This window comes from Dermacentor albipictus, chromosome 6 (assembly GCF_038994185.2).
Source record: "Dermacentor albipictus isolate Rhodes 1998 colony chromosome 6, USDA_Dalb.pri_finalv2, whole genome shotgun sequence".
Lineage (NCBI taxonomy): Eukaryota > Metazoa > Arthropoda > Arachnida > Ixodida > Ixodidae > Dermacentor > Dermacentor albipictus.
Window position 1 is genome coordinate 109,851,205 of NC_091826.1, and position 27,969 is coordinate 109,879,173.

A 27,969-nucleotide genomic window follows, 5' to 3' on the forward strand; every position below is an offset into this window, starting at 1 on the left:
TGGCACGAACACATTAGTGGAAAAATAGCATCCGGGTGCTATTTTGGAGCCAACATCACTGATGTGTTCTTGCCAGTGCATATACTTATCAAAAACTACACCAAGGTATATATATGAATTATTTTGTCCCACAAGGCAGCTAATAATAAATAGTTCTACTTTGACAGTACAGATCTTTCTTTTTTTGTGTGTGGAGAATGGAACATAACATATTTTCTTCTTCAAGTATTGACGGTAATCTTGTTGGCCAAAAACCATTTGGAAGTTCTGTCGAGCTCAGCGTTAGCTTTTGCCGCCAATTCTCTAAGATTTTTGGCTGTTGATACAATGCATGTATCATCGGCATACATGATAATTTCTGCATAGTGTAACAGTTGGCGTGTACTGAATTCCAGTGAGACAAGTTTGTGACGCTTTCTATGGCCCCGCAATATATACTTTCTTTCGGTGCTCGCGCTTGTCGAAAACGCGACGAGCGATTGCCAAGAGTGATAACACGGGAGTGGGGTGCTTGCGCCGGCAAAACGCCCAAAAGAGCTCAAAAACCAGGAACTTGAATATTTGTCTTCTGAACGACTGAAAACAGCCTTTGCATGCACGTATTTGTCTTGCGTGCGAGCAGAAGGCGTTCTGCAAGCTTCTAGCATGGTGGCCTCTGTTGTGACCACCGCTGTGTATGTAGCGTACCGTCACGTCGGCTGAGTCCAAGTTGTTTTGGAAACGCGCAGTCGCCCGTATATTTGTGCTTTAAAATTGCAGGAAATAGTGCCCGGGAATGGGGGAATGCTTGGAAATCAGATGTTTTCTTCGTATTTTATGGTATTGTTTGGGATGAGTCGGGTACATTCTACGGCATGCGTCATCATCAGCAGCAGCATCAGAATCATTGGACTGTTTTATGTCCCCTGCAGGACGAAGGCCTCTCTCTGCGATCTCCAATTAACCTGTCCTGCCCCAACCGGTTCCAACTACTGCCTGCGAATTTCATAATTTCACCTTCCCGCCTATAGCCTTCTGCCGTCCTCGACTGCACTTCTTTTCTCTTGGCGCCCATTCTGTAACCCTAATGGTCCATCGGTTATGTAACCTACGCATTAGATGACCAGTAAAGCTCCATTTTTTTTTCTTAATCTCAATTAAGATATCGGATATCCACGCGTTTGCTCTCTGTTCCGCACCGCTCTCTTTCTGTCTCTTAACGTTACGCCTAACATTCTTTTTACTATATTTGCGATATTCACTACTATATATTTACTACTATATTTTACATTATTTACTAGCAAACTAATTCCGCTAAATAGCTTAGTTTCAAGTCTTGCGACACATGTTTGTAATCGCCAGTTGAAGGAAACCATCGCATTAGTCTAGTCTAGTGCTTACATGTGTCAAAACGGCTATGTAGATTGAAGTCGCTGGCGTCAAATTTAAATTATCTGATTACGAGCGCGGTGCCTCGTAACGCGACTCTCTGTCGAATCCTTTGTGACGTAAAAAAACGTTGCGTAAAGTGAAGCGGCCCCCGTTCTTAATCCGACTGCTCCTGTGCACAGCTGCCGATTGCATGCATCCGCCGCTTCGGGAGCAGGGGTCGGCCGCACTGATTTATCGCGCCGTACGGCCCAGCTTCATTTCACGCCGCCCCGCTGCGTCACATCCGGCTGCGCTACGTCACTGCGACTCGCGCTTTACGGGGCGGCGTGCGTAATCGACTAAATTGAAGGAATTTGCCAGATGCCAGATATTTTCGGTTTCCATGGCCGTTTCCAAAGTAGAAACACGGAACTAGACTGTAGTGAATCCCCTTCAATGTTACAGTACAAGAACTTGGCTTAAAATTCGTAACAGAGAAGTTAATCATGTAATTGGTTTAATTAGGGAACAAAACGCTTTTCTTTTTGCAAATGATGTCGAAAAAGCAGAAAGTTATTCTTTAGTGACGCGATTGGAGTAAATTTTGTATTTCCTTTATTTCCTTACGAACGTGCTCGAATTAAAAAAATATATATACATACATATTATTCACATTCCCTCCGCTCTATCTCCATGGAGCGAATGCAGGATTCTGTAGTAAGTAAATAATAAATAAACGTGGCTGCTACGTAATGCGTGTGTTGTTATGTGTGTCCCATTGTGGGCCGCCATCGTGCCAAAAGAATCAAAATTTCCAAGGGAAATTACTGATGAATTGTGACAGGTCTAAATTGTCACCTCTCAACGTTCTGCGCTTAAATCAGACACTATTCATGAATTCAAAGATGGTTGCATAGATAGATAGATGCATAGATAGATAGATAGATAGATAGATAGATAGATAGATAGATAGATAGATAGATAGATAGATAGATAGATAGATAGATAGACAGACAGACAGACAGACAGACAGACAGACAGATAGATAGATAGATAGATAGATAGATAGATAGATAGATAGATAGATAGATAGATAGATAGATAGATAGATAGATAGATAGATAGATAGATAGATAGATAGATAGATAGATAGATAGATAGATAGATAGGCCACGGCCAGTGAAAACATAAGGTAATGTGGTCAACCGGAGTTCGTTTATTGGACACAATACATTCGCGTCCTTCCAAGCACCCAGGAGTCGCACTTCGGTGTAATTGCGGGTGCGCAGACGTACCTTGGCGATGCCAGCGAGCTGGTGCCTATTTTCCTTCTGGGCGCAGGCGTCACCAGGGGCGTAGTTCTTCACCCGCTTCCATGAGTCGGTGTGCACGTAGTACCAGCGGCCGTACAGACCCACGGAAACGGACAGCGCCGCCGTCTTCACGCCCTTGTTCCGCATCTTGTCCAGGTCGCCGGCGTGCCTGATTGCAGTAAACTGCGCACGTGTTGCCGCGGTGTAGAGAGGGGTTGTAGATGTCACGTGATTAGGCGTTATCATTCACGCCCTCGCATTGCTACGCAAAGTCGATGGTGGTCGGTATCGACAAAGCAGTTATAGTAGACTCGACCCAGTTATTCTCGAGCTCCAAACTTCGTTTATATAACACAGCGCGGTATAGGTCCGTGGCGTTGGCGTTGCGCTGCCAAACTTGGGCTCACGGGTTCCATCGTGGCTGCATGGACGCATCCCAACGGGGTCAGAATGCGGTAAGGATAACGTTCGTGCTCGGCACATTGGGTGCACATTAGAGAACCCCAGCTGGTCAAGCTTAATCCGCAGTTCCCCAGTAAGGCGTGCCTCATTATGATCCCAGGAATGTACTTTTTTTTTCATTTCTCTCCTCTTTAATGGTTTTGATTTCTGGCATGCGTCCAACAGCTCCACATAACCACAGCTGCACCGGCCAACACATAAAACGGGGGAGACGCCACCACCTTTGAGAGGGAAGTATAGAAATCCCATATTCATAAGCCTACAACGGGATGCATCGTTATAGAAACATAGTATCGATACAAACGGGGCATTCATATAAGCAAAATTTTCTTCGCATTTACTGAGCGCAGCTGGGTCACCTTTGCATAATGCGCTTATTCACGCTAATTATGACATCATTCTCGGTTGTCACATTATAATGCCAGAGGCTCTGCAAATATCACTTCTTCAATGACGCTTATAAGGGCATAATAAAAAAAAAACGACCTTCGTTGCACGAAGTGAGCTCGCATTTAGCGTGAGCGTACTTTCTCTCATTTCTGCTGTCATTGTTTATCTAATAATTCTCTGATTGTTCATGTTATTGTTCCCCTAAGTATTTCTGTTATTTTTCAGCCCACTTCAATATAGCACAATTACTTCGAATATTAAATGACTGTTTTGTTTCACATCTCATTTAGTAGGATCCGCTGCTGGTGCTTCTTCATCTTCCGACTAAAGCGACGACTTCGGCGTAGGTAAACTAACGTTGTTCTAGACTTCTAGACGGCGCTGGCGTTGCATGTCAGTCCTTCTAAGCTCATCGTTAAGCTGCAAGATCATGAGAAGCACCCGCTCCGTTTAGACTACTTCACAGCAATGGAGCACCGACTGTTCTTTCCACTTGTGGCTATGGTGTTGACCTGCTAAGCACGAGGTCGCGGGATCGAATCCCGGCCACGGCGGCCCGCATTTCGATGGGAGAGGGGAAAGCGAAAACACCCGCGTACTTAGATTTAGGTGCACGTTAAGGAAACCCTGGTGGTCAAAATTTCTGGAGTCCCCCACTACGGCGTTCCTCATAATCGGATCGTGGGTGTGGCACGTAAAACCCTATAATTTTATTTTGAATTTTTCTTTTCTTTCCAAGCGCCGATGAAGAAGAGACTATGCGCCTCTCCGAGCCGCGAATTGTATCTAGCGCTGAAGCCATGCACTCCTGGCAGTGTTAGGTGAGCCGATGACGTCATCCGCAGCGCCGCTTGCCTGTTCTTATCTGCGCCATCGATCGTCCCCCGTGACAGCTGCGCGGCTCACCTCATTCTTGGGGTTGTGCGAACTTCTATCGCCGAGCTTCGTACACCCGCATCGCGAACCTTCAAAAACGGGGCAATATAGGCTCACGCGTATAACAGTCATACCGAAGGAGATACTCAGGTGATCACATGAGAATCAATACTGCGTAGCGTGCCAGACCTTGTCATCCTCCTAGTATGAAGCTGCTTCTAAGTTCTATTGTGTAAAAACGTGCTCATATAAAGTATAGTTTCTCAATTGAGAAAGCAGGCGCCCCCTAGAACTCTGCAATGTATTGCCTCTAATTGCGCGCCTCTCCCCCCCCCCCCCGCAAAAAAAAAAGAGAAAAGAAAGAACAGTCTCAACAACGAAAACATATATCGAGGGCTACGCTTCCGTGTGCCGCATGAGCTGTAAGTCATAGCAGAAGTCACAATAACTTCACGATGTCCCTGCTCAACTCATGCACTACAAAAAGTATAAAGTGAATCGAGTGTAAGCGTAGCATTTTTGAATACGGCTCCTATTTCTACTACAAAATCCATGTAGCCATTACGAGCGACTGTTAAGTTATTATTACGCGGATTATATACTTCAGATATTCTGCCTTTATTCTGACCATAATACAGGGGAATGTGGTATTGAAGCTTTCTCACCAAGTTGATGTAGTAGACGTATTTGGTCTTAAGATCCTGTGGTACTCTCAGTAGATTCGGTGGCAAAATTCTGCAGGCGTTAAAATGGCTGTCCGGATCGTATAGGTGCGCTTTCGAGATGAATAGATCCGGCATAAGCACGGTCCTAAAAAAAAAAGAATTGAAACAGTGTGGTGAGCTGCGAAGCATTAGATGAATCCTTCATTCAACTTCTTTATCAAGTTCACTTGATGCTCACAATTATCAGCATGTATAAAAACCTACATCGTTACGTTTGGTTACAAATTTTGTCAACTACGGTTGAGTGAAGTAACTTCATTTCGGTCCAGAGAAGACGCATGGGAGACCCCGCGCCACCCGGCTAGTCCCACGTAGGAACCGCCAAGCCGAGCTTGACGGCCCGATCGCGGGCACTCTGGACGGCCAGGGTTTGGTCGTTGAGTTCGGGGCTGCCCAAGAGCGCTGAAGCAGGAGCCGATGGCGGAGCCGCTGAAGGAGGAGCCGCTGAAGGAGGAGCCGATGGCTTCACACTCCCACAACACATGGTCCAATGCTGCCCTTAGTCCACAGGCAGGGCAGCCCGCACTGGGATATCTTTCAAGGTATATGGCATGAAAAACCGCAAGGTTTGGGTACGCATGGGCTTTTAAATGTCGAAGGGTAACCGCCCGCGCCCTGCATAAGGCGGGGTGCGGGAGGGGGAATGCCCGTCTTGACTAGTGTGTGGTGATTCCATTAAACGTAAGCAAGGGTTCCCCGCGGGGTAGGGGGACTGCTGAGGCGGCGCGGTCAGTGAGTCCTCGCGCGGCCTCGTGTGCGCCCTCGTTAGGGTTAGAGGGAGAACCCTCTATCGACCCCAAGTGAGCGAGAAAACAAATGAGAGAATGCGGAGAGATACTTTTGGCGCTTTGGAGAATGCGGAGGGCCTGGGGGGAGACCATACCGGTTTGGTAGGCCTTAATGGCTGCCTTATAATCACTATATATTGCCTCTCTGCGACCATCGAGCACAGCCAGCGCGATTGCAACCTGTTCGGCTAACACGGGCCTCGAAGTGCGTACCGTAGCGCAGCAAGTGAGCCTTGAATTGGAGTCTACGATGGAGATGGCGAATGCCTCTTGTTTGACATATGCCGCGGCATCCACGAAGCTTGCCTCAATGTGGTTATTGCGGACATGCTCGAGTAGAGCTGTAGCCCTGGCCCGACGTCTGCCGACGTTGTTTGCGGGGTGCATATTGCGGGGAAGGGGCGCGATGTGCAGTTGAGACCTGATGTCGCAGGGAATCCGCACGGCGTCAGGGCACTGGTCGACAGGATTGAGGCCCATCTCCTACGGTTGAACGTTATGCATTGAAAATAAAGGACGAAGAGGTCACAGCTGACGTGAGAACACCATCATACCCCTGTCACACGGCACGTGTAATGTCATTCGCAGCCAATGAGATTATGTCTCGATGCTATTTTTATTGCTTCTACACGGGCATGCTAAATTAGATTCGCAGCTAACGCTATTCACCCATTCAACGAATTTCCCTAAGTCATGCAAGTGCGACTTATGTAATCTTGAATACAGGGGCTTGGCAAAAATTTACGAAATCGATAACCTAAAACGAAATGTAGTTACAGCAAAGGTTGTCATAATTGGTGTTATGAGCTGTAATAATTTTATGACGTACAGCACGATAGTTGAAGTCGTTTGTGTGCAGCTCAATTCTTGTTCCCAGTCTCCAAGTGCACGCTATATGACCTCCAGTCGGCCATGTTTGCAAACGCTCATTTGTTTTGTTTTCATTTTATTTATTTATTTATTTTTATTTATTTCCAAATACTGCAGCCCTATTCAGGGCTATCGCAGGAGTGGAGTACAGTAAACATAACCGAAACAAAAGCAGTTGAACACTATAGATAATACTAAAAACAACAACAAGGGGAACAGTCTTATCGCACTAGTGCTTCTACAAAATCACGCGGTGTCAATTCACGAACAGAACCGGGTAATTCATTCCAGCACCTGACAACCCTCGGGAAATAACTGTGTTGGAACATGTTAGTACGTGCAAAGAAAGGCTTTAGGTTGAGGGAGTGGCAACGTCTGGTTGGAAGAGCAATGGTATATCTGATGTAATCATCAGCAGATAGTTGACAGCAAGAGTGAATAATTTCTGCTCATTGTTTTCAAAGTGGTGCCGCGTAAAAGCTTATCCGCCCACTACGGAAGCCAACTCTGCAGCTTCGTCAGTGGAAAATGAGAAGCAAAAAAGCGCACTGGACTGACGACGAGAAGCGTGCGCTGCTGAAAGGGCGGGAAGACCACCTTTTTGCAGGGCGAATCACAACCTGAAAGCACGCATGCCGATTGCCCGTGTGCGCAAGGTGCCGACAGACATTGCCATCAATCGGGAATGCCATTTCGCACACCTGTGTATACAGGGAATGCAAGATTGCAATGACATTCGGTATGAATGTCATTTACTGTGAATGACATTACACATGCCGTGTTTCGGAGGTACTGTACAGACTTGCAAACTTCTTTTATGTTGTGTCCAAACTTTTTTACCGAAATATCAGCTTCATACCGGCCAACTCAGTCACGACATATTGTAATAAATTGTGCAGCTTAGGCAGAGCCTCAGAATTGATCACCTTTTTAGGAAATAGGAAGTTCGCGCTTACTTTGATTGCAGGAACGAGACGAAAAAAAAAAATAAACTGCCTACAGCTTATGTCCTGTATTGATTTACGCCTTAAGCGCATTTTTAAGAGACAGATTTCGTCAGCGCAAACAGGGGTCATAATTAATGCTGCCACACAGCTTTTGACGAGACCGTTATGAGATACACAAATTATGACTATCTACACCCCTATGGTTTCTCCTTGTTCGGTGTCTAGTTCACGTGTGCTACCGGATGTCTTTCGTAATTACGCATTTGGCCCTTGTCAAGTGTTAATGTGGCGTGGTCATCCACGTTTCTTATGAGTATATTGTAGTTATTTGTCTTGGTTAGTTTGTTCCGATCGCAACGTTTGACATTGTCGTCCAGTCTTATATGTAAGTATTACAATGGGGACTCACGGATGTGCCGTGTTGGTCCCTTTTTTTTTGTTCCCGTGTATGCGAGTGAGCTCAACTCGCAGGAGGGAAATCGCCAAAAGACATGCAGTTTACTCTCATCATATGGCCTAATTATATCTGATTACAGTGTACGTTCTGCAGAATTTCCGCACACTTTCTGCATCCTGTGACTACAGATGCTTCATGCAGTATTTGCAGTATAAAAACATGCACCAATTCGTAGTAGGGAGGTGGTAGAGGCCGCGTCACAATGTATGCTGAGTGTGTGTACGTCTTTTGCAGACTCGGTGGCACATTGTCTGTAAATTTTCTGTAGAAAGACCGAAAAGATTTTTGTGATTTCCTTACAAAAATATTTTCTAACAATGCCCCATACAAATACCCCAAATGTGGTATTTTACTCTGCCCTGAAAACCGCCTTTGCATGTTCCGGGGTTTTACACACCTTGAAACTCAGAGTAACCGAATTGGCACGGTTTATTATTTTTTGATATGCATTCTTGTATATTCAGCTTTGTACCACAAGCTTCACAAATATGTTAAAAACAGCAATAGCGTCACATATATAAAACTATGAATTAAGATGCTTAATTGAGAATACATGTAAGAGGCTGCAAAGCTAAGCGCAATATCGCAAAAATATGAAGGAGCGAGGAAATGCGAAGTGAACTGCGCATATTAAAATATAAAAAAATACTCTAGGTGTGGGAATAAATTTGCAGCGCAGACTACTAATGCATTTGAAGTTGCTGTATTTCTCATCATTATCATAATGGTTGAGCAATTGCAGTGCCAACTTTTTCATTATGGCACCGTTTTAAGAACATGTGTAATTTGTGTATTGATAAATTTGTGCCTGATAAGTGCAAACTAGTCCGCAAACACACACCGTGGATGACACGTGATATTATCCATATGACCCGCAAGATAAAAAGGTTAAAGAAAACACGTTTACAACCTGATCGAGGTAAAGAAATGAAAGAAAACCTTGCGCGTGCAGTATGCACCTCGAAGGAACACTATTTCAAAATAGTACTACCAAAATTTATTGTTGAACAGCCCGAAAAGTTCTGGAATTACTTGAGCGAAAAAAAGAAGCCAGTAGCACAAATCTGCATCGATGGTTCAATCATTACCGATCACAGGGAAATTGCGAGTCACTTCAATTATTATTTTCATAGTGTATTTTCTAACTCTCGCATTAGTTCACCTACAGACAAAACGTTTCACCCATCCGAAGCTAATTTTATTTCATACCCTGGCTTAGTTTCGATGCTAGTTAACTTAAAAACTAAATCTTCTTGCGGTCCTGACAACCTTCCGAACATTTTTTTGAAACGTTATGCTGAAACTATAGCAAGGTTCCTTCTTATTATATTTCATGCTTCGTTGCCTGCTGGAAAATTACCGGATGACTGGAGGGTAGCCAGAGTTGTACCCGTATTCAAGAAGGGCGACTGTTCATTGTTAGAAAATTACCGGCCAATATCATTAACATCCTCATGTTGCAAACTAATTGAACATATTATTGCCAATCAGATTACCGAATTTCTAGATAAACATTCGATACTGTCTAATTTTCAACACGGATTTAGAAAAGGCTATTCAACAGTTACACAACTTGTCACCGTAATTCATTCACTCGCCTCATGCCTCGATAAAAATGGTCAAATTGACACCGTATTTCCTGATTTTAGCAAAGCCTTTGGTACAGTTCCACATGACCAATTAATAATAAAACTTAGACATTTTGAGCTCCCTGAAATATTAATCGCATGGATAGCAAACTACCTAACAAATCGCCGCCAGTTCGTGGAAATTAATCAGCAACAGTCTGGCTGTCTTCGGGTCACTTCGGGAGTTCCTCAAGGAAGTGTCCTAGGGCCACTGCTCTTTTTACTCTATATAAATGATATTACTACTTCAATCCATCCCAGCGTGCAAATTAGGTTGTTTGCTGACGACTGTGTGCTTTTTAGGGAAATCACTTCAACCAATGATCAAACTGATTTAAATGCTTCTCTAGCTGGCATTACTGATTGGTGCAAAACATGGGGAATGCGGCTTAACGCTGAAAAGACTGTCTTTCTTCGCTTCACTCGTCAGAAAGCTCCACTAACCTTCAGTTACACATTAGGTTCGTTGGCCCTGCAGGAAGTAACAAAATATAAGTATTTGGGCGTCACAATTACTACCAACTTATCATGGAATTTACACATTGATAATATCTGTTCTTCAGTCTTGCGTAAATTATACTTTTTGCGGCATAAACTTAGAAATTCCCCACCTAATGTAAAACTGCTTGCTTATTATTCATTAATTAGACCTAAACTTGAATATGCATGTGTTGTTTGGGACCCGTTTACTAAAGAAAATATTAAATGTCACGAAAGGAAACAGAAAAAAGCCGTACGATTCATATATTATAAATTCTCTCGCTATGATTCCCCCTTACGAATAATGCGTGATAATGGCATTGAAGTCCTTCAGCAGAGAAGGCAACACTTAAGAATTCGATTTCTTACCATGCTTATTAATGGAGGCTTATCAATTAATCCTGCATCGTATCTGTTCAGTACAACGTCTAGGCTTACTCGACACCATCATCCCAATTCACTAACACCTTATTTTGCAGGAACGGATGTATTCAAGTATTCTTTTTTCCCCCGAACTATAACAGACTGGAATAACGCGTTGTTGCCTGTTTCAATTGATTGACTCATTGTATTACTGTTGTATCTTACCACCTCACTTGATTGAATAATGCATTGTAATATTGTTATGTTTAACCACCCTGCTTGGACCTGTTTTAGGTCTGCAGTATGAAATAAATAAATAAAATAAATAAAAAATTATTAAGTGCAAAAAAATTCCCTAACCTCGATCTGAAATTCTCCAAATTTTACAGCAACGCCAGAGAAGTGTCCCAAGGAGTTGGAACCTTCACGTTCACTTGATTGATATTCCTAGTTTTCTTGACAAAAACAAATAATGGGGAAAACCAAATGCTGAAGTCTTAAGGCGCGCACCTGCATCTCACAGAGGGCCGTGATGCAGATTACCACTTGAGTGAGGCCCTGGCGCAACTAGAAGTGTGGATACGTGATGAAAACGCTGCACTGGCTAAAAACATTTTTTGTTCATTCTTGCATTATCTTCGCACACTGACCTAAAGTCTTGTTTTATGCAAAAAAGTAAGCTCGCTTACCTGAACGCCTCTGCCGCTTTCGAAGCCGAGACTATATCAAAGAACTGATCCCATGCCGACGCCATTACGGTGTAGATCGGGCGCTCAGGGGTCTTCCGGTCTTCCAAGTAACTCGTGAGCCGCTGGGAATTATTCATTTTTACGAAAATCAGTCAGCGCTCTTGGACTACCTTTAGTGCTGCCCATAAGTCAGCAGTTGTAACTGAGCACGTCTATCCGGATTTTTCTATTGCGATTAGCATTCTATAGGAAACTTCACTCAATTTTCGATACGTATATGTATGCTGTCCTTATCAAACGTTATTCAGGCAGTTTTCTACGAAAGAAAGAATAAGAACGTCAAATACTTTGGTGCTGGGAGGAATCAAAACCACGCCATAGAAAATTTTCAAGCGCAGGAATCCGACAACATAGCGCGCTGCGTCACGAATGAGAGGCCAGCACCCGCCGTGGTTGCTCAGTGGCTATGGTGTTGGGCTGCTGAGCACGAGGTCGCGGGATCGAATCCCGGCCACGGCGGCCGCATTTCGATGGGGGCGAAATGCGAAAACACCCGTGTGCTTAGATTTAGGTGCACGTTAAAGAACCCCAGGTGGTCAAAATTTCCGGAGTCCTCCACTACGGCGTGCCTCATAATCAGAAAGTGGTTTTGGCACGTAAAACCCCAAATATGATATGATGATGACGAATGAGAGGCCAGCGAGGAAACAGTTCTTCCGCACACCGGCGAGCCGCGAATCTCGGAGGCATCGCGCGGAGTTCGCGACGGCGTCACCAGATGGCGCACCATGTGCAGGGTAAAGCACCAGAGAGCTAGGAGCTCGGCTGCGATACACGCTTCCTACGTGATGCGTTTCGATGACGGCGACGCTGTGTCGCTGCATTATTCGAATGATAATCAACCGCATTAACATCGACGCTCATCCTGAGATTGGTTCTGCCAGAATGCTTCTTTTTTTTTTTCATGATAAACGTGGGGTTGCTGCAGATGCTATATCTTCGCGCTACCCAGCTGACGGGGTTAGCCAAATATGACTCATGTGTGTAATAGCTCTCCTTGCACATTCTTTCCAGTCGTGAGAGGCTAGCCCCAACTCTTTTGGCGGAGAGATCAATACTGCAGAAAAATAGGTCCATCATGACGTTCAGGGAATTTAGCGGAAGAGAACCGAGAGTCGCCCTTGTAAAACTGGACAAGGTTCGTCTAGAGGTTACTCTAAGAAATTAACTAGATAAGGTAGGCATCACCCTGCTACAAGCACGATTACTTATCTATTTATACAAAAATCGTGTGCCTTGTTTCCTGCAACAACCAACAAAATGCATTTGGTCACGTCCCACTAAAGTGTATCGGCATATATTTAAACCTTAGCTAAATTTAGCTGAGGCGCTCTGTATGATATGGCTTCTTATTTGGTGATTATTTCACGCCCAACCTTTTCAATGAGCGCCAATAAAGAAAGCCGTGCAAATACTATTGCATAGCACGCCTGTTTAAGTCACGCGTAAAACACTTGTAGGTAATTCGCAAAACACTTGCGAAAATACCATCCGCGATTGGTCACAGTCGCGGTAGTTGTACCATTGTCACACTGACTATTGTCGTGAACGACGGTGGCCTAAAATCCGGCCAATCAAGAAATACATTGAAGTGTAAGAACGGCAGTAGTTATGTAAATAATTATTTTCATTTGTTTATATTTTAAGGCTAATGCAGAGGTCTGAATGGTACTCTGACTACTTTTTCACAAGGAATGACTTGTCGTGAGTAGTCTTTGATCGGAAAGGTATCAATAATAACGAAAGGAATATTTGCACTACTCTGGTCTTGTTTTATGAATAGGGCCCCAATGACATGTGTCACTAGGAACAGTAAACTTTAAGCGTCAGAACACATTAAAAAGAGCATACAAGCCTGCGTAGTAATCAATGTACTGTGTGTGATTGCCTGAAAAACTCCCATGTTTCTATACTTCCAAGTTGACATTCTGATGGGAATGCATGGCAGAAGCAACTGCCCATCGACGCGAAAATTCTAAGCAGCTTATCGCTTTAATCATTTTGCGCTAGAATTACTCCGTCACAACGCACCGTAGATGCAGTATCATCACTGGTGGAAGAAGGTCCTTATCGCTGCTCCTCGGACAATAAATCGGACAGCGGGAATTTAGCAAATATATAACTGTAAAACGCATCGGCAGAGCATCATTGCACTATGATTTGTAATCCATGGCATTGCCTGTTCATTTCAATGTAAGGATTTTCATTTTGCCTGCCGCTGCTCTTGCAGCAGTCTTTTTGTAAAAGCCTTTTCGTTATAGTTCCACCCTTTGGCCGCACGGTCAAAGAGGCTATATTTAAGCGCTAAGAGAGAATAATTTTCAATCACTCAAGCGCAACACACGTACGTAACCACACGGCCATGACCCTATTTTACCATATTTGGCCCTTCGGCAGTAAATGCTGCAGCAAATGGTGCAATACCTTAACACATGCTGCAAACATTAAGGTATATATATATATATATATATATATATATATATATATATATTTATATATATCGTTTGCTACTAGGGGTGCGGAATAGCAATTGTCAAGACCGAATTGAATAATTTTCGAATAATGAACAGCCATTATGACATATAATATCGCACGTTCACATCCCAGTATTCTTAAAACTTATCAAGTTTCCATGACACAGTGCCTTATGCAGCATTGTTTATTAAAAGCACAAATAGAGCATTAGACCCAAACAAGTGGTTGCTTCGATGACCAGAGCGCGAATGACCGTGGCACAGCTGGTAAAGTATGGCTACCCAAGTCACGCGCAGCCTGCTCCAATATGGAAGTCCACTTGTTCTATGTTTATACTATGCCCTTGGCGGAGGGGGGGGGGGGGGACTTGCCGTACTTTTTTCCGATGTTATATTTGTTTGGGTGCAGTTGCCGTTTTGAGATTTTCGAAAAGTATTACAAAAACATTAACATTTGAGAATACTGACTTTTCGATTCGAAGACCGCATCAAATACGGCACTATTTGATTAGTTATTGGGAACTTTCGAATATTCGCACATCCCTATTTGCAACCGTGAAGACAAATCACGCGCTTCCAGTTTGCACTTAAGCAAACTTCATTTCTGACTTTTGTTTTGCGAAAAGCTCATATACATACCTTTAGTATTTGCAGCGACTCAACCATCCCTTCTTTGTTGAAGAATTCGGTGTCGGTGTTGATGTAGCCGTAATGGAAAATTCTCTTCGTAAACAACTTGTGCAAATGACGTTTCACGGAGGAGTCCTTCGATGCCGCAGCCGTGCGGCTACGTGTTCTGTTGGATTGAAAATGTAAAAAAAAAATGCACGTGAAAAACGAATTCTTTCACGGGCTTCAACCGGCACAAAGACAACACGCATGCACCTGCTCGACCGAATTACCCTCATTAGGTAACGACCGGAGAGGGCAGCAGTAATAATTGGATGCAATGACAAATATCAAACGCTATTCGAGCCAAGAGCGTAGAATAACCTACCCAAAGAAATTCAATTCGACACACAGTGTTTCCTATGCGTTCGAAATATTCACGCTGTAAACAGAACTTCCTGATCTCTGCGATCGGGGCAAAATAGCACCCAGCGAAGTTTCTTCGTTGAAGAGGAAGACAAGACAACGGGAACAGTGAATCCTCAAAGTGAGGAAGCTATACGTCTTTTAGTGATAACCTGTAGTGGAGGGGCCTGAAATGGCCTAGTGACCTCCGCTCAATTCTTCCAGCGCTACAGATTTAGATGGGAGGCGTTTTAATTTTAGAGGTCAGTTGACACTGCTCATATGGCGTAGTTTATTTCATGTTCCCTTTCTGTTTGTTTGTACATTTTTCACGCCTGCTACAGCGCAATGAGCGCTGCAGCAGGCGTGGATTAACAGATGGAAATTGTACACCGTAAAATACGATACAATGAATGAGGGCGATGTGCTAAGACCATACATCTTGGATGGCAGATACAAAACTTCGGGATGGGCATGAGAGAATGGAGCCAAGTAAGGAATTCCAGTCTTCTATGCAACGAAGGAAAAAGCTGAATGTCAACATATTAGTGCGTGCAAAGTAGGCCTCAGCTTTGAGTTGTGGTGTCATCTCGTCGATGACTTTGCCACGAGGTTAGCATAGTTGTTTTTTAAAGTGTAACGGAAGAATTGAAGATGATGTGCAAGAAATCTAATAATGCTATGCGGCGACGTCAGTAGTCCGAAGTTAAATTCAAGGAACGAAGTGCAGAAAAGGGTGGAAAGTCACGATCATAATGGTGACGTATAAATCTTACAGCTTTCTTTCTGAATTGTTCCTAGCGCGTTAATCTCACACTGCTTAAAAGGATTTCAAACGACAGATGCGTAGTCAATAAAAGGATGGATTAGCGATTTATTTAGTAATAGCTTCTTATCTTTTGGATAGATTACGACGCAGGAAACCACATTTTTAGTGCTTTGTTATAAATTATGCAATCAACGTGATTAGACCATGACATGTTATACGCAAAAATGACACCGAGATATTTTTACTCAGATACTCTACACAAAGCGTGGTTATCGAAGGAGTAATGAAGAAAGAGAAGCTTTTTACAGAAGGACATACGGCCGATTTTATCAAATTTAATGCTCATTTGCCAGGTGTTGCACGAAGTGCAAAATCTAGAAAATTACTCCTGGAGGCGGCAGTGATGATTCGAACAGTTAATAATTTCATATTGTCACGTGGTGGTGACGTTCAAGAACACAGTAGCAATACTGTGAAAGACAAAATTAACTTATTGGGCGAACCTGTGCCCACAAATACAGGCTACACTTATAGCACAACGATAGCGGCGAGCACGGTCGGCGATCGTCGAAAATCTGGTCAACGGGTCAAGCGCGTCTTATACATCAGACGTCCAATGTTCCAGACTGATCTTTGGGACCCCCGTGCCTTCCACAAAGTTTACACCATTCGCGTCAAGTGATGAAATCAGTTAACATAAGGTTCGGTGACAACAGACAGCGGATAGAAGCATCGATAACTTTCCAGAAACTTGGGATACATGCAGGCGCGTCCCGCGTTGTGCGATAAGATCTGTTACGCGGCGAAACGTGTCGCCCGATAAATATAAGTGCACGTGTCAATATCAAACACAATCATCAGCGTAAAGACGAATGTCAGAAGAGATGTTAACAGTCAAATCATTTATGTAGATTAAATAAAGCAGTAGCCCAAGAACGGAGTCTTGGGGCACTCCAGATGTCACATCAACAGCAGTAGACTCGGTCGAGCTGTAAGAGACATACTCAAAGAAATCTTGGAATCCAGTGAACTAGCTGCGAATTATTTAGTACAGCGCGGAATTTAGCACGGAGTTTAGAATGTAATACCCTGTCAAATACTTTAGAGAAGTCTATAAAGATGGCGTCAACCTTGTTGCCAACATTAAAGTTAAGGAAAATGTTATGCGTAAACTAAGATAACTGTGTTTGCGTATTAAAACCGCACCTAAGCCCATGATGTATGTTAGATAGCAGATTCTTTGATTACAGAAAAATCACTGTGTGTTTTTGAATATGTTTTAATATTTTGCATGACTGCGATGTTATTTAAATCAGTCTGTAGTTCGACAAAAACTGCTTATCTCCTCATTTATAAAGAGGAAGCATTTTAGCTAAATTCCATGAGGAAGGAACAGTGACAGATGATAAAGATTTGTTGAATATATCACCGTCAGGTACCTTGACGACCACAAAGAGTAGCGAACCAAGAATGCATTGTGTATCTCGTCCGGACCGGCGCATTTCTTGGTATCCAAGTTTAACACCAGGTTAATAATGCCTTTATTGATTAAGTCAATGTCACTGATTGCTTCAGAGCAAACTATAGTGGTGAGAAAAGGAATGAAGTTGTTATTGGGTAAAAATACAGTCGGAAAATACTTCTCTCGTACAAGGCGGTATCATAGCGTAGTTTCAATCTATTTAGACTCTTCTGCAATTTCTAACTTCTGAGCTGCGCACAGATGGCGCATAAGCCAAAAAAACATTGAATTTCATCTTTCACCCTTGCAACATGCAACATTTGTGTTTACCATTGTTCACGCGGGCTTGCAGGGACACCATCTGCGTTTCCATCTGTGTATTGATTATTTATCACAGCAGAGCGCTCCAGCCCTGCAACTGATACACGTCGCCCCCGAGCGCAGAAACTTTCTTTCTTTTTGAGGTATTGCTCCCGGCTCCTCCTTTCCTTTTTCCTCGAACATCGTTTTCACCGGATCTATTGTCAGGCTCACTTGCCTCGCACAACAGCAGTACATGTACGCTTACCTTATCAGTTTTATTTCATCAATAAATAAGAGCGCAACAATGCCGCTTCTCTCTGCTGTTTGACTGGTCGTGTCCTGAGCTCAGAACGCAAAGGCTTAGAAATCGACGAAGTTGGGCCCCACTTAAATATACAACAAAGGAAAAGCAGATGTCAGCCTTTAATCAGAATTGGTTCTCTAGACTGTGCTGTGCTATGCCTGACTTAGAGTAGAGTCCACGTGTAAATCTTATCGCTTGGATCTAGCGTCTGCGATCGCATTTATTCGTCTTCGTCTAGCTGTCGCCCTGACGGGTCATGAACGTATTCCCACTCGCCCTATTCCCACTACTTGTCCCTACTCTGCTTGCCTAGCTTAGCATTGTCTAGTTGTGTCCTCGCCTACCTTCCATTTCTCTACGGAGTTTTTTATCGTTTTTCAGTCTGCTTACTCTCTTCCTGAATATGTGAGGCCGTGGAACTGGCCCTTAACAAAAACAAAAAGGGGGGCAGGTCGTCGCTCCCCAAGGCCAGGCTCACTTGTAATCGAAGGCGACGCCGTACTCGGTCTTCGTGTGACGCGCCGCGGTGTTGATGAAGTGCTGCACTTCGGACGGGTACGGCCCGCCAAAGTCCTTGGCACGCGAGGCGGGCATCTGCTCCAGGAAGGTGTAGTCGCACACGCCGTCCTCGGGGAACCGAGAACTCGCCTTGATATCCGGCCCATACGTGCACGCCAGCGAGTACGGTGGGATGGGCCGCTCTGTACGCGCAAGGCACGAGCAGAGCAAGCACAAAGATGGAGGGCACATCACGTAGCATCAACGGGAATGCTCTAAGGAGCACTACAACGATTTATAGGAAACTATTGTCCTGGGCAATAACTAGATGCAATGTGCTTTTGATTGGAGTCATCGGTAATGAGATGGTATTGGATGCACGCCCTTCCGCACTTTGCGGTCGAAGCTCTGCCGACGTGAGGCGATGCTCGCGATGGGCCGATGAAAACTTAGATTTTTTTTATGTCGCTAAAAGGAGTACGCGAAGTACTGTTTCCATTTCCAGCCAATGTTCCAATTATTGACGAACGAAAATTGATTAGTGACTTACTTAAAACGTAAACTTCCTAAGGAAAGTCAACAATCGGTGATGACGGCAATTAAGCCGCGACAAACGTGCCGGATCCGTAAGCACTTTCAGGCCACAACAAATACTGACTTGCAGGAGGGCAGCCGGCAGTAAAGTGCTGTTTTCCGACATCTATTTTCAATGACACAAAATATATTTATTAATTCACCAAAATATACCTAATACCAGTGCTTTTCTTAAATGTACAAAACCTTACGTTGTCACTATGCGCCTTCAATGTAAACACAGATCCTGTCAACTAGTCAACTGTAGTAGGTAAGGTAATTCATGCCTACATTTTTGTTTTTCTCCATTCGGTCATTGCACGTTCAAACAAAATGTCTCAAGACAGGGTTTACTTTGAGAGGACGTGTAAGTTGTGTGCCGCGCACACGTGAATGTTCAGTTCCGGTGTTGATGACGACATTGTGTAAATACTAGACTGGCTCCGCGCATTAACAATTTATACAAGCGTTTCCCGGCCAACGAACAATGACACATTCGCTGGTTTTTTTAAAGCACCGCGCACGACCTTGGAGCACTTGGAAGGCGCTTTCCTCGTCTAGCTGCGAGAGCGACGGAAACTCATTTCAGGTCACGTGGTCCCTCCGTTTGCGCAGGGAGCAGCTGAACGTACGGCTAAGGCGGCCTTTCTCCAGCTTCAATGTCGAGAGGCAGCTGCATTTGCGACAAACCATTCGGAGTGCCGGTATAGGAACCAAACTACCGCACGCACCGAGTGCATTAACGGGCCGAAAGGCGCTCGTTTTTTTTAAGTTGTAGAAAGATGTGATATATTGTGAAAGATGCGAAGTCTTCGAAATATCCGGTGTTTCAGCTAACACTTCTCTTTTTTTTTAATTGCATGTGGCAGATTGCACAATTCTAGGGCATGAGCTGGTCTGCTCGAAGAGATGGACATTACTTGAAGAAAAAATTGGAATGCAAGATCGCCTAATTAACAAAAAATTCAATAATCAAATTTTCAGCTACTCACCTCATGGAACATTTTGCAATTTAGAAATTCAAGCCGGGGAGGCGGATCCGCTTGGAATGAATTCGCAGGATGACAACTGTTTAGAGATAATATTTCCCAAACGATGCGCTCAAATGCATTGGCGTTCCAGTTACTTTTGTGGTTCCATGCATAAAACGACGTTTTGGTAAGAAAGTAAGTGGAACGACAGGGCATTTTCACAGCCATTTTGACAGCGCATGTCTGGTAAATGGTGTAATCTACACATTTATTTTCATGTCGATATGCCTTGCACTCTCGGTGGCTAGGATTTGTAAATTTCGATATACTCCGCAAGGTAATTGGTTAAAAACATAATTTGTTTTTGTCGATTAGTCGATTATGTCATTCATTTTTTTGTGCAAGTAATGTCCGCCTCTTCGAGTAGACCAACTCATAGACTATAATTGTGCCATCTGCCAGAGGCAAGTTCTAAAATAAAAATTCATGGGGTTTTACGTGCCAAAACCTCTTTCTGATTATGAGGCACGCCGTAGGGGAGGACTCCGGAAATTTCGACCACCTGGAATTTTTTAACGTGCACATAAATCTAAGTACACGTGTGTTTTCGCCCCCATCGAAGTGCGGCCGCCGTGGCCGGGATTCCATCCCGCGAACTCGTGCTCAGCAGCCTAACACCATAGCCATTGAGTAACCACGGCGGGTTAAAATAAAAATGAAAATCGAAAGCGTTCGTTGAAACATCCTGCATGTGTGTGAGGAGTGTCGCACGGTTTACATATATGTAATGCCTTAGTATTAGGAGTGTCAAAGGGAAAAAGCAATGTCTGTTAAATTTGGGAAGCCGGCATGAGAGCTGGAGAGGGGATGGGACAGCTTGGAAGAGTGCGCATGTATATATATATATATATATAATGATCTTCCAGTGACGATCTCCCACTCTGAATGGCTCGACCTTATAATCCTGCAAAGCGCGAATTATAGCCAATGAAATCCCCTGAGGCGGAACTTGCGCGGTTAGCGCGAAATTGACAAGGGGAAGGCAGGTGCGGTTGCCAGTAATTGTCAGCACAGTGTGCGGCACGGTAACACCACGTGTAACTGCTGGAATTGGTGCGACCACGTAATTACCGTCAGGTACAGCTGGTCAGTACAGCAAGTAGACGTGTGTCAGAGTGGGGCGGTAGGCGAATAAAATCCATGCAGCTCAAACAGCTTGGAGGCGGGTCCACAGGGTCGGCAAGAAGAGGCAAGTCAAGGCAAAGTGAGCCGGCCGAACAGTCAATCAGGGCAGAGTGATTGGCAAGGAAATCCAGACCGAGAATGAGTTCGTGAGGGCAATGCTCGATGACGGTGAAGAGAACGACGGTGTGTCTGTCAGCAATGGTGAGTCGGGCAGAGCACATGCCAACAATAGCGACAGTCCCTCCGTCGGCGACTTGTACAACTCGGCTCGGGGCGGGCGTCAGAACTTTCTTGAGCCGACGGCGAAGAGCAGCACTCGTAATGGACACATGCGCCCCGGTGTCAATCGACGCGCCCACGGGAACATTGTCGACGAGAACGTCCAAAAGATTCTTGTTCGAGGGTAAGCAGAAGCGAGGATTTCGTGCCAATGTCGTCATTGCAGCTTCACCCACAGAAGCTGCACTGTCTAGTTTTCCGGTCGGGGGCGCAGCGAGGAGGTCGGAGAAGGAGCACGGCGTAACGGGGGCGAACGAGATTGACGACGGGAGGAAGAAGGCGAGCGGGAGTAATGGGGTCGTGTCAAAGGGATCGCAGGGTCAGATGATGGAGCGGGCATAGAAGGGGCGAAGGAAAAGGATGCGCTAGGGGGGCGAGGGTGGTAATCAGAAGAATAGCGCGTCGGAGAAGTCCAGCGGCTGCTGCACTGGCAAGCGACATGTCCAGTGCGTCGGCAGTTAAAACAGATCAGCTTGTCGTCCACGGTTCACCATTCGGAGGGGTTGCGCTGGCCGTAAGAGGAGTAAGAACAACGCGGTGGGGTTCCGAGCGTTTGGTTCGGAGCGTTTGGAACGAATGGATTGCAGGTCGACGTTAGACAACTCGTGACGGAAGACGGCCTTGATCAAGGAGATTGTCACCGGAGAATGATCAGGTGACGGGAATGAAGGGGCCGCCGGTTGTGCCGCTTCGACATCACGATGAATGATGCGGGCCAAGTTGTCACATCGCGACGGCTGGTGGAAGAGGTCGTCACAGGATGACGTAGTAGCTGTGTTGGGAAGTCGGGTGATGTGCTGGGATACCCGGCGGCTTTTAGCATGCTCGAGACGGCGGCACTCCTTGAGGATGGTATCGATGCTGGTGACGTTCGTAAACACCAGCAAATTGAAGGCGTCGTCAGCGATGCCTTTGAGGACGTGATTAAACTTATCGTCCTCAGACATGGTCGAGTCAGCCTTGGCACAAAGGGCCAAGACGTCGAGAATGTACGACACGTAGGACTCGGTCGACGTCTGTACACGTGTGGCAAGGGCTTTCTTGGCATTGGCTTGGCGACCGAATTGATTGCCAAAAAGGTCGCGGAGCTTCTCTTCGAAGAGATTCCAGCTCGAGATCTCGTCTTCGTGAGTCTGGAACCATGCAAGTGGAGCTCCGTCGAGGTAGAAAAGAACGTTCGCAAGCATAATAGCCGCATCCAACCTGTGACTGGTGCTGACACGTTCGTATAGGTGGAGCCAGTGCCAATATCAGGACTGCCGACTTCGTTGAAAACACCAGGATCCCGAGGGGGGAAAACGGCGAAGTAGGTCGGGGCTGCAGGCGGAGACGGTTGCGTAGATGAAGTGCCGCCAGCAGAAGCCGAAGTTGCACTGTCGCCGTTTCGACCGCTGCGAAGCTCCATGATCTGTACTGGGAACGTCCACCTCCACCAAATTAATGTTATGTGCTATGCTATATATGCTATATACAATGCTATATACAATTTATCTACAGCGAGGTCTGCGGCACCAAAGAAAATATACACCACCTGCTTTGCCACTGTCTACGACATGCCCCAGAAAGACAAGAACTTGCTAACGCTCTCCAAAAACAGGAAAATCGGCCGCTTTCTGTGCATGTGCTGCTGGAACACCGCCCCCGTCGCTCGTCGTCCCATAAAGCGGTGAAGGCGCTTTTGTGCTTCTTGAGGACGACGGACTTGTGTGAATGTCTGTGACTATTAGTGCAATTTCTATTAGACCACACGCGTGAGCGAGCTCACCGCTAATGTCCTTCTTTCCTTCCCTCGTCTCTCTCCCTCTCATCTTTGTTTTCCCCTTTCCCATTCCCCCGGAGTAGGGTAGCCAACCGAACGTTATTATGGCTAACCTCTCTGCCTTCTGCTTTTGTCTTTCCTCCCTCCCCTACGTGTTTACATGTGCTTGTATCGGCGTGAATAGGTTTAAAGGCCGTTTTTTTCGTGGCTGCCCTACGATGTTCGACGGTTTTGAAAAGCATTTAGCATTGCACTGTCGTCTTTGCGCTGCAGTAAGACAGGTGGTCGAAGTTTCCGAAGTCCTCCACTACGGCGGGCCTCATAAACAGAAAGTGGTTTGGGCACGTAAAACCCCATAATTTTTTTTAAACATCAGTCAACGGCCGTGTCGAGCGCGCGATGTGTGATTGTCGCACCCTGCGCTCGCCACAATCATAGCACTTTTATTATGGCGTCGTTTTTCGAGAACATCACAAAAGAATCGTACGTTGGTTTAATTAAGTGAAGTCGCTGCAGCGAGACGTGAATACCGTGCTAAAAAAGTGACTGGTCACGGTTTGTCGTTCGCTCCGCAAACTATGTGTTACCACGAAACATGAACGGAGTGGTGTGAACATTACTCAAAGCAGTAGAAAAAAAAAAGAGCCTTAAGCGTGCATTCATGTCATACCGCGTCATACACTTTATTAGCTTGATGCAAGACAAGGGCCGCTATTAGCTGAAGTAAAACTAGCGAACGATATTAGCTCAAAAAGTAATTGCAACTTTGTCACATCGCTGTCGTGCGCGAAACAGTGCAAGTACGATAAAAATAATCTCGTCTGAAGGGACCTGATGAGCCTATACTAACGTACTGTCACAGTGGCCTAACTTGCCTAATTGAACTCATTAACTGTTTGCATTTCACAGCGAATAAAAAAAAGGAATACAAGCTGTAGAACGCGCATCAGTTGGTGGAGTAGAGTGCGCATTAACTTGCTACTTTACCTTTGTTTTACAGCAATACACACTCTTTTTCTATACAGTGCAAGATTGTCACAGAATGCACTATTAATAATTGACGCAACTATATTAACAGACTAGGCGGAATCCAAGCCGAACATACACAAAAAGCCCCGAGAAAGTGCTGATACAAAGACTGCGTTGTTGAGTGCCAGTCCCCCTTTGAACGAGAGTACGTGCTTCTTTCGCGTATATGGAAATGCTGTGCGGATTTCGTGCAAAAAAAAAAAAAATTGTGGCGCTGGAGGGCAATATGGGACCAGCACAGTACAGTCAGCGGGTTTCATTACCTGAAAATCGGGCCGATTTGTTCACAGTGGAATGCCCACGCCCACACGTCAATGCGCGCCGTCGAAGGCCTATGCACACTAACGCGGCGACGGTGGTGCCACCTATAGTTCGATATCGCGGTAAAAATTTGATATTCTGGTGCTTTGTTAGAGTTCTCTCCTTGTATATTTTCCATTGAATTGTACTAGCACACTCCATCCCCCACCCTCATTCGGGAGTTACGTGACCTGTATTATAAGTTTATATATATAGATATATATATATATATCTGACGCACAGTCCTATTAAGGGCAGTTTAAAAATAGCGGTTCACGCACGCACAAAAATTATTGAACGTTACTTAAAGGCAAGACGAAGCATACATGTTGTCGTTGCTCTATACATATATCGATCATGACGGATTCCTTAGTGAATATGGGAGTTAACAATAAAATGTGGAAATATTTAATGATTGAACATTCGTCAGCGATATGCCAAATTTCGGGTATTTCGATATCCTTTGCATGATCATATCGACTGTAACGATAGCTCTTGCTGAATCGGCGGCGACAAAAACCACGTTGTTGTGACCAGCTGAAATCGCGCACCTGGGAAGATTAGCTTCGCAACAACTGTGCTGTCGTTAACATATATATATATATATATATATATATATATATATATATATATATACATACATATATATATATATATATTGTTTGAAGTTATTGTTGATATTTTTTATTGAAGTTGTTTTTTCATCCACTTTAATATCCATTATTTATCATTACTTTATTTCATTTATTAAGCACATGCAATTTCCCCTATGTTGTACTTGGTGTCAGTGCTTGTTGGCTTCCCATTATATGACTAATAATTATCGGGACCCTCGGTTAACCCCCTTTCTTGTCGTTTTTATATATATATATATATATATATATATATATATATATATATATATATATATATATATGTATATATATATATATATATATATATATATATATATATATATATATATATATATATATATATATATATATATATATATATATATATATATATATATATGTTAACGACAGCACAGTTGTTGCGAAGCTAATCTTCCCAGGTGCGCGATTTCAGCTGGTCACAACAACGTGGTTTTTGTCGCCGCCGATTCAGCAAGAGCTATCGTTACAGTCGATATGATCATGCAAAGGATATCGAAATACCCGAAATTTGGCATATCGCTGACGAATGTTCAATCATTAAATATTTCCACATTTTATTGTTAACTCCCATATTCACTAATGAATCCGTCATGATCGATATATGTATAGAGCAACGACAACATGTATGCTTCGTCTTGCCTTTAAGTAACGTTCAATAATTTTTGTGCGTGCTTGAACCGCTATTTTTAAACTGCCCTTAATAGGATTGTGCGTCAGATACTCATCCTGATGAAGAAAAACAAATGGCGGAGGCGCTTTATTTCTTTTCCCCTGATTGTGGTTCTTATAAATTTCAGGAAAGTCAACGTAAAACAGAATCACCCTAAGCTTACGCGTCGTTGTCGTTGTCGTCCTCTTTGTTGTCGTCTTCCTTGTTGTCGGCTTCCTTGTTGTCGGCTTCCTTGTTGTCGTCTTCCTTGTTGTCGGCTTCCTTGTTGTCGGCTTCCTTGTTGTCGTCTTCCTTGTTGTCGTTTTCTTTGTTGTCGTTGCCTTTGTTGCTGTGGTGGTCGTCGTTGTCGCTGCGTGAGAAAAAGATTTTGTGCACGTTTGTTTAATTATAAAACATTTCTGTAAAATAAACTAAGGTTTTGAAATGATTCCTAATTTTAAGTGCGCTGTATGCAAACACCATCACAACACAAACTCAGTAAGTTGTTTTATTTCTCACATACAGTCTTTTTTTCATTCTCCTCCCGACTTAGGCATGCTTTATGTAGGTGGTTTATACGGGGCGCCTTTAATTTTTGCTGCGTGTTTTGTTTCTTTCACTACTGTACTTTCATTATTTTGCAGGTTAGCAATCCGGAGGAAAAAAAAACACAACTACCCAAATCGCTCACATTTAAGCTTTAAGCACGACCGCATATGTTGAAACAATGCATATAATTTTTCTCGATTTCCAAGCTTCTTTTCCTGCCGCAGATGCATTAGTCGTCGCCTTTTAAGCAAACTTATAGACGTCTTACCCTGTTTCTTCTTTTTAATAGCTTTACCGCAGAGACCAGCCAGAACTTTTCTGAACAAAGCGTAATTATTACTATTAATAAAAGAGTCCTCGAATAAATCATATATTGTGCCAACATTCTAGGCCAGTTACAGGAAGCACACTAAGCTTCGTTTTCCTTTCGAACGATTTGTGTTGATTGATGAAAACTTTGGCCTTAGCCGCTTTTACTTTATTACTGAAAAAGAGTTCCTTGCTTCCTTTCAATGTGCATACCACTTGACGCACAGTACAAATGATAAAGCTTCCCTTTTTGTCTGTTCGGGGAAACGTGGAACTATCATGACCTATGCAATGCTACCACTTTTTGCTTACTATTTTTATCTTTATGCCTTGTTCTGTATACATCGATCTGAACCTTAGCTGTACATACATTGAAATAAAACATTTTCTATTAAAATTTTAATGGTGGACTCTCGTGCAGTGATAGTACGCGTGAGCGTAGATGGCGAGGGACGCGAGCACCTGAGGAGAAAGGGGCCTGGAGGAAAAGAGAATCGCAGCGTTTGCGCCCTTTTCCTTTGTGCTTCGACGCCGCCGTGCTCGCTGTGCATCTTCGATGCGCCTCTTCTTTGCACTTAGGTGCCTCGATGTCCTCCTCGCCCGCTGCTCCGTACAAAGTGCAGACAGCGGTGGCATCTACTACGGCGTTGAGCACGCGAATGGCGGACGTCGTTGCAGCCTTTGGCGAGCGCCATCTAGGACGCGTTGCCGGCGCTCGTGTGTATCCGCCATTCGCGTGCCCAATGCCGTAGTAGACGCTGCGATTGTCTCTGCCCTGCACGGAGCGGCAGGCGAGGAAGACATCGAGGCACTCTGCACGCGTATAGCGATATACGCCTGGAGGTGGAGAAGAGAATCGCCACGTTTGTGTCCTTTCCATTTGTGCTTCGATGCCGTGGTGCTCGGTGTGTATGCGCGCGGCGTCCTTACGCTTGCGCGGAACCTACATTCACGGAGTGAAACGTCACTATAACTTTATTATTTATTTGAGGCTTCCTCCTCCAAATGAATCATTTACACGCAAAGAATTAGAAACTTCTTCAGATCAAAAAAGAGATTAAAATTTGAGCACTTGCAAGGTCATGGCAAGAAGCCGTACACTTCACGAGTCTACACAGGCAGGTTACTAACTATTGGTTAGTTATCATCATTGCGACACTTTGCATTACAAACACCATTCCTCTGAGCAAGCCGCGCCTCTGCCTGAACTTATGCCGGCGCACTACACAGAATGCGTGTGAGGTAGTGTACAGGCAAACTTTCTTCAGCATCGGCCCACCCACGTCTGAGAGCAAGTCGTCTGCGTGGCGTGGGTCCACATCGCGCTACAATGGACGACACGTCACTCTCTTAGCCCGGGATGCAGCCGCAGTTTGTGTCAAGAAATACGCTCACGCAAAATTAAAAAAAAAGAGACTCGGATAGACCCGGGAAAATAACTCGACATAATAATAACAATGACCCAAATCCAGGAAGAAGATGTAGTAT

At 44.4% G+C, this 27,969-nt stretch overlaps 2 protein-coding genes across 6 annotated transcripts in view; one reads left to right on the forward strand and one right to left on the reverse strand.

Moving 5' to 3' along the window:
- LOC139061343 (uncharacterized) overlaps positions 1-27,969 on the forward strand; it is an 88,065-nt gene that overhangs the window by 41,597 nt on the left and 18,499 nt on the right. The window contains exon 3 of the mRNA XM_070541256.1: positions 5,386-5,658. Within this exon, the coding sequence (XP_070397357.1) occupies positions 5,534-5,658 (125 nt within the window). The 5' untranslated portion in view covers positions 5,386-5,533. The remainder of the gene's footprint in view (positions 1-5,385; positions 5,659-27,969) is intronic.
- LOC139061338 (uncharacterized) overlaps positions 1-27,969 on the reverse strand; it is a 116,691-nt gene that overhangs the window by 22,335 nt on the left and 66,387 nt on the right. For all 5 annotated transcript variants that reach the window (XM_070541244.1, XM_070541245.1, XM_070541242.1 and 2 more), the window contains 6 exons: positions 25,808-25,993; positions 18,203-18,425; positions 14,512-14,668; positions 11,339-11,460; positions 5,057-5,201; positions 2,646-2,846 (listed from right to left, as the gene is read on the reverse strand). In XM_070541244.1, the coding sequence (XP_070397345.1) occupies positions 2,646-2,846; positions 5,057-5,201; positions 11,339-11,460; positions 14,512-14,668; positions 18,203-18,425; positions 25,808-25,993 (1,034 nt within the window). The remainder of the gene's footprint in view (positions 1-2,645; positions 2,847-5,056; positions 5,202-11,338; positions 11,461-14,511; positions 14,669-18,202; positions 18,426-25,807; positions 25,994-27,969) is intronic.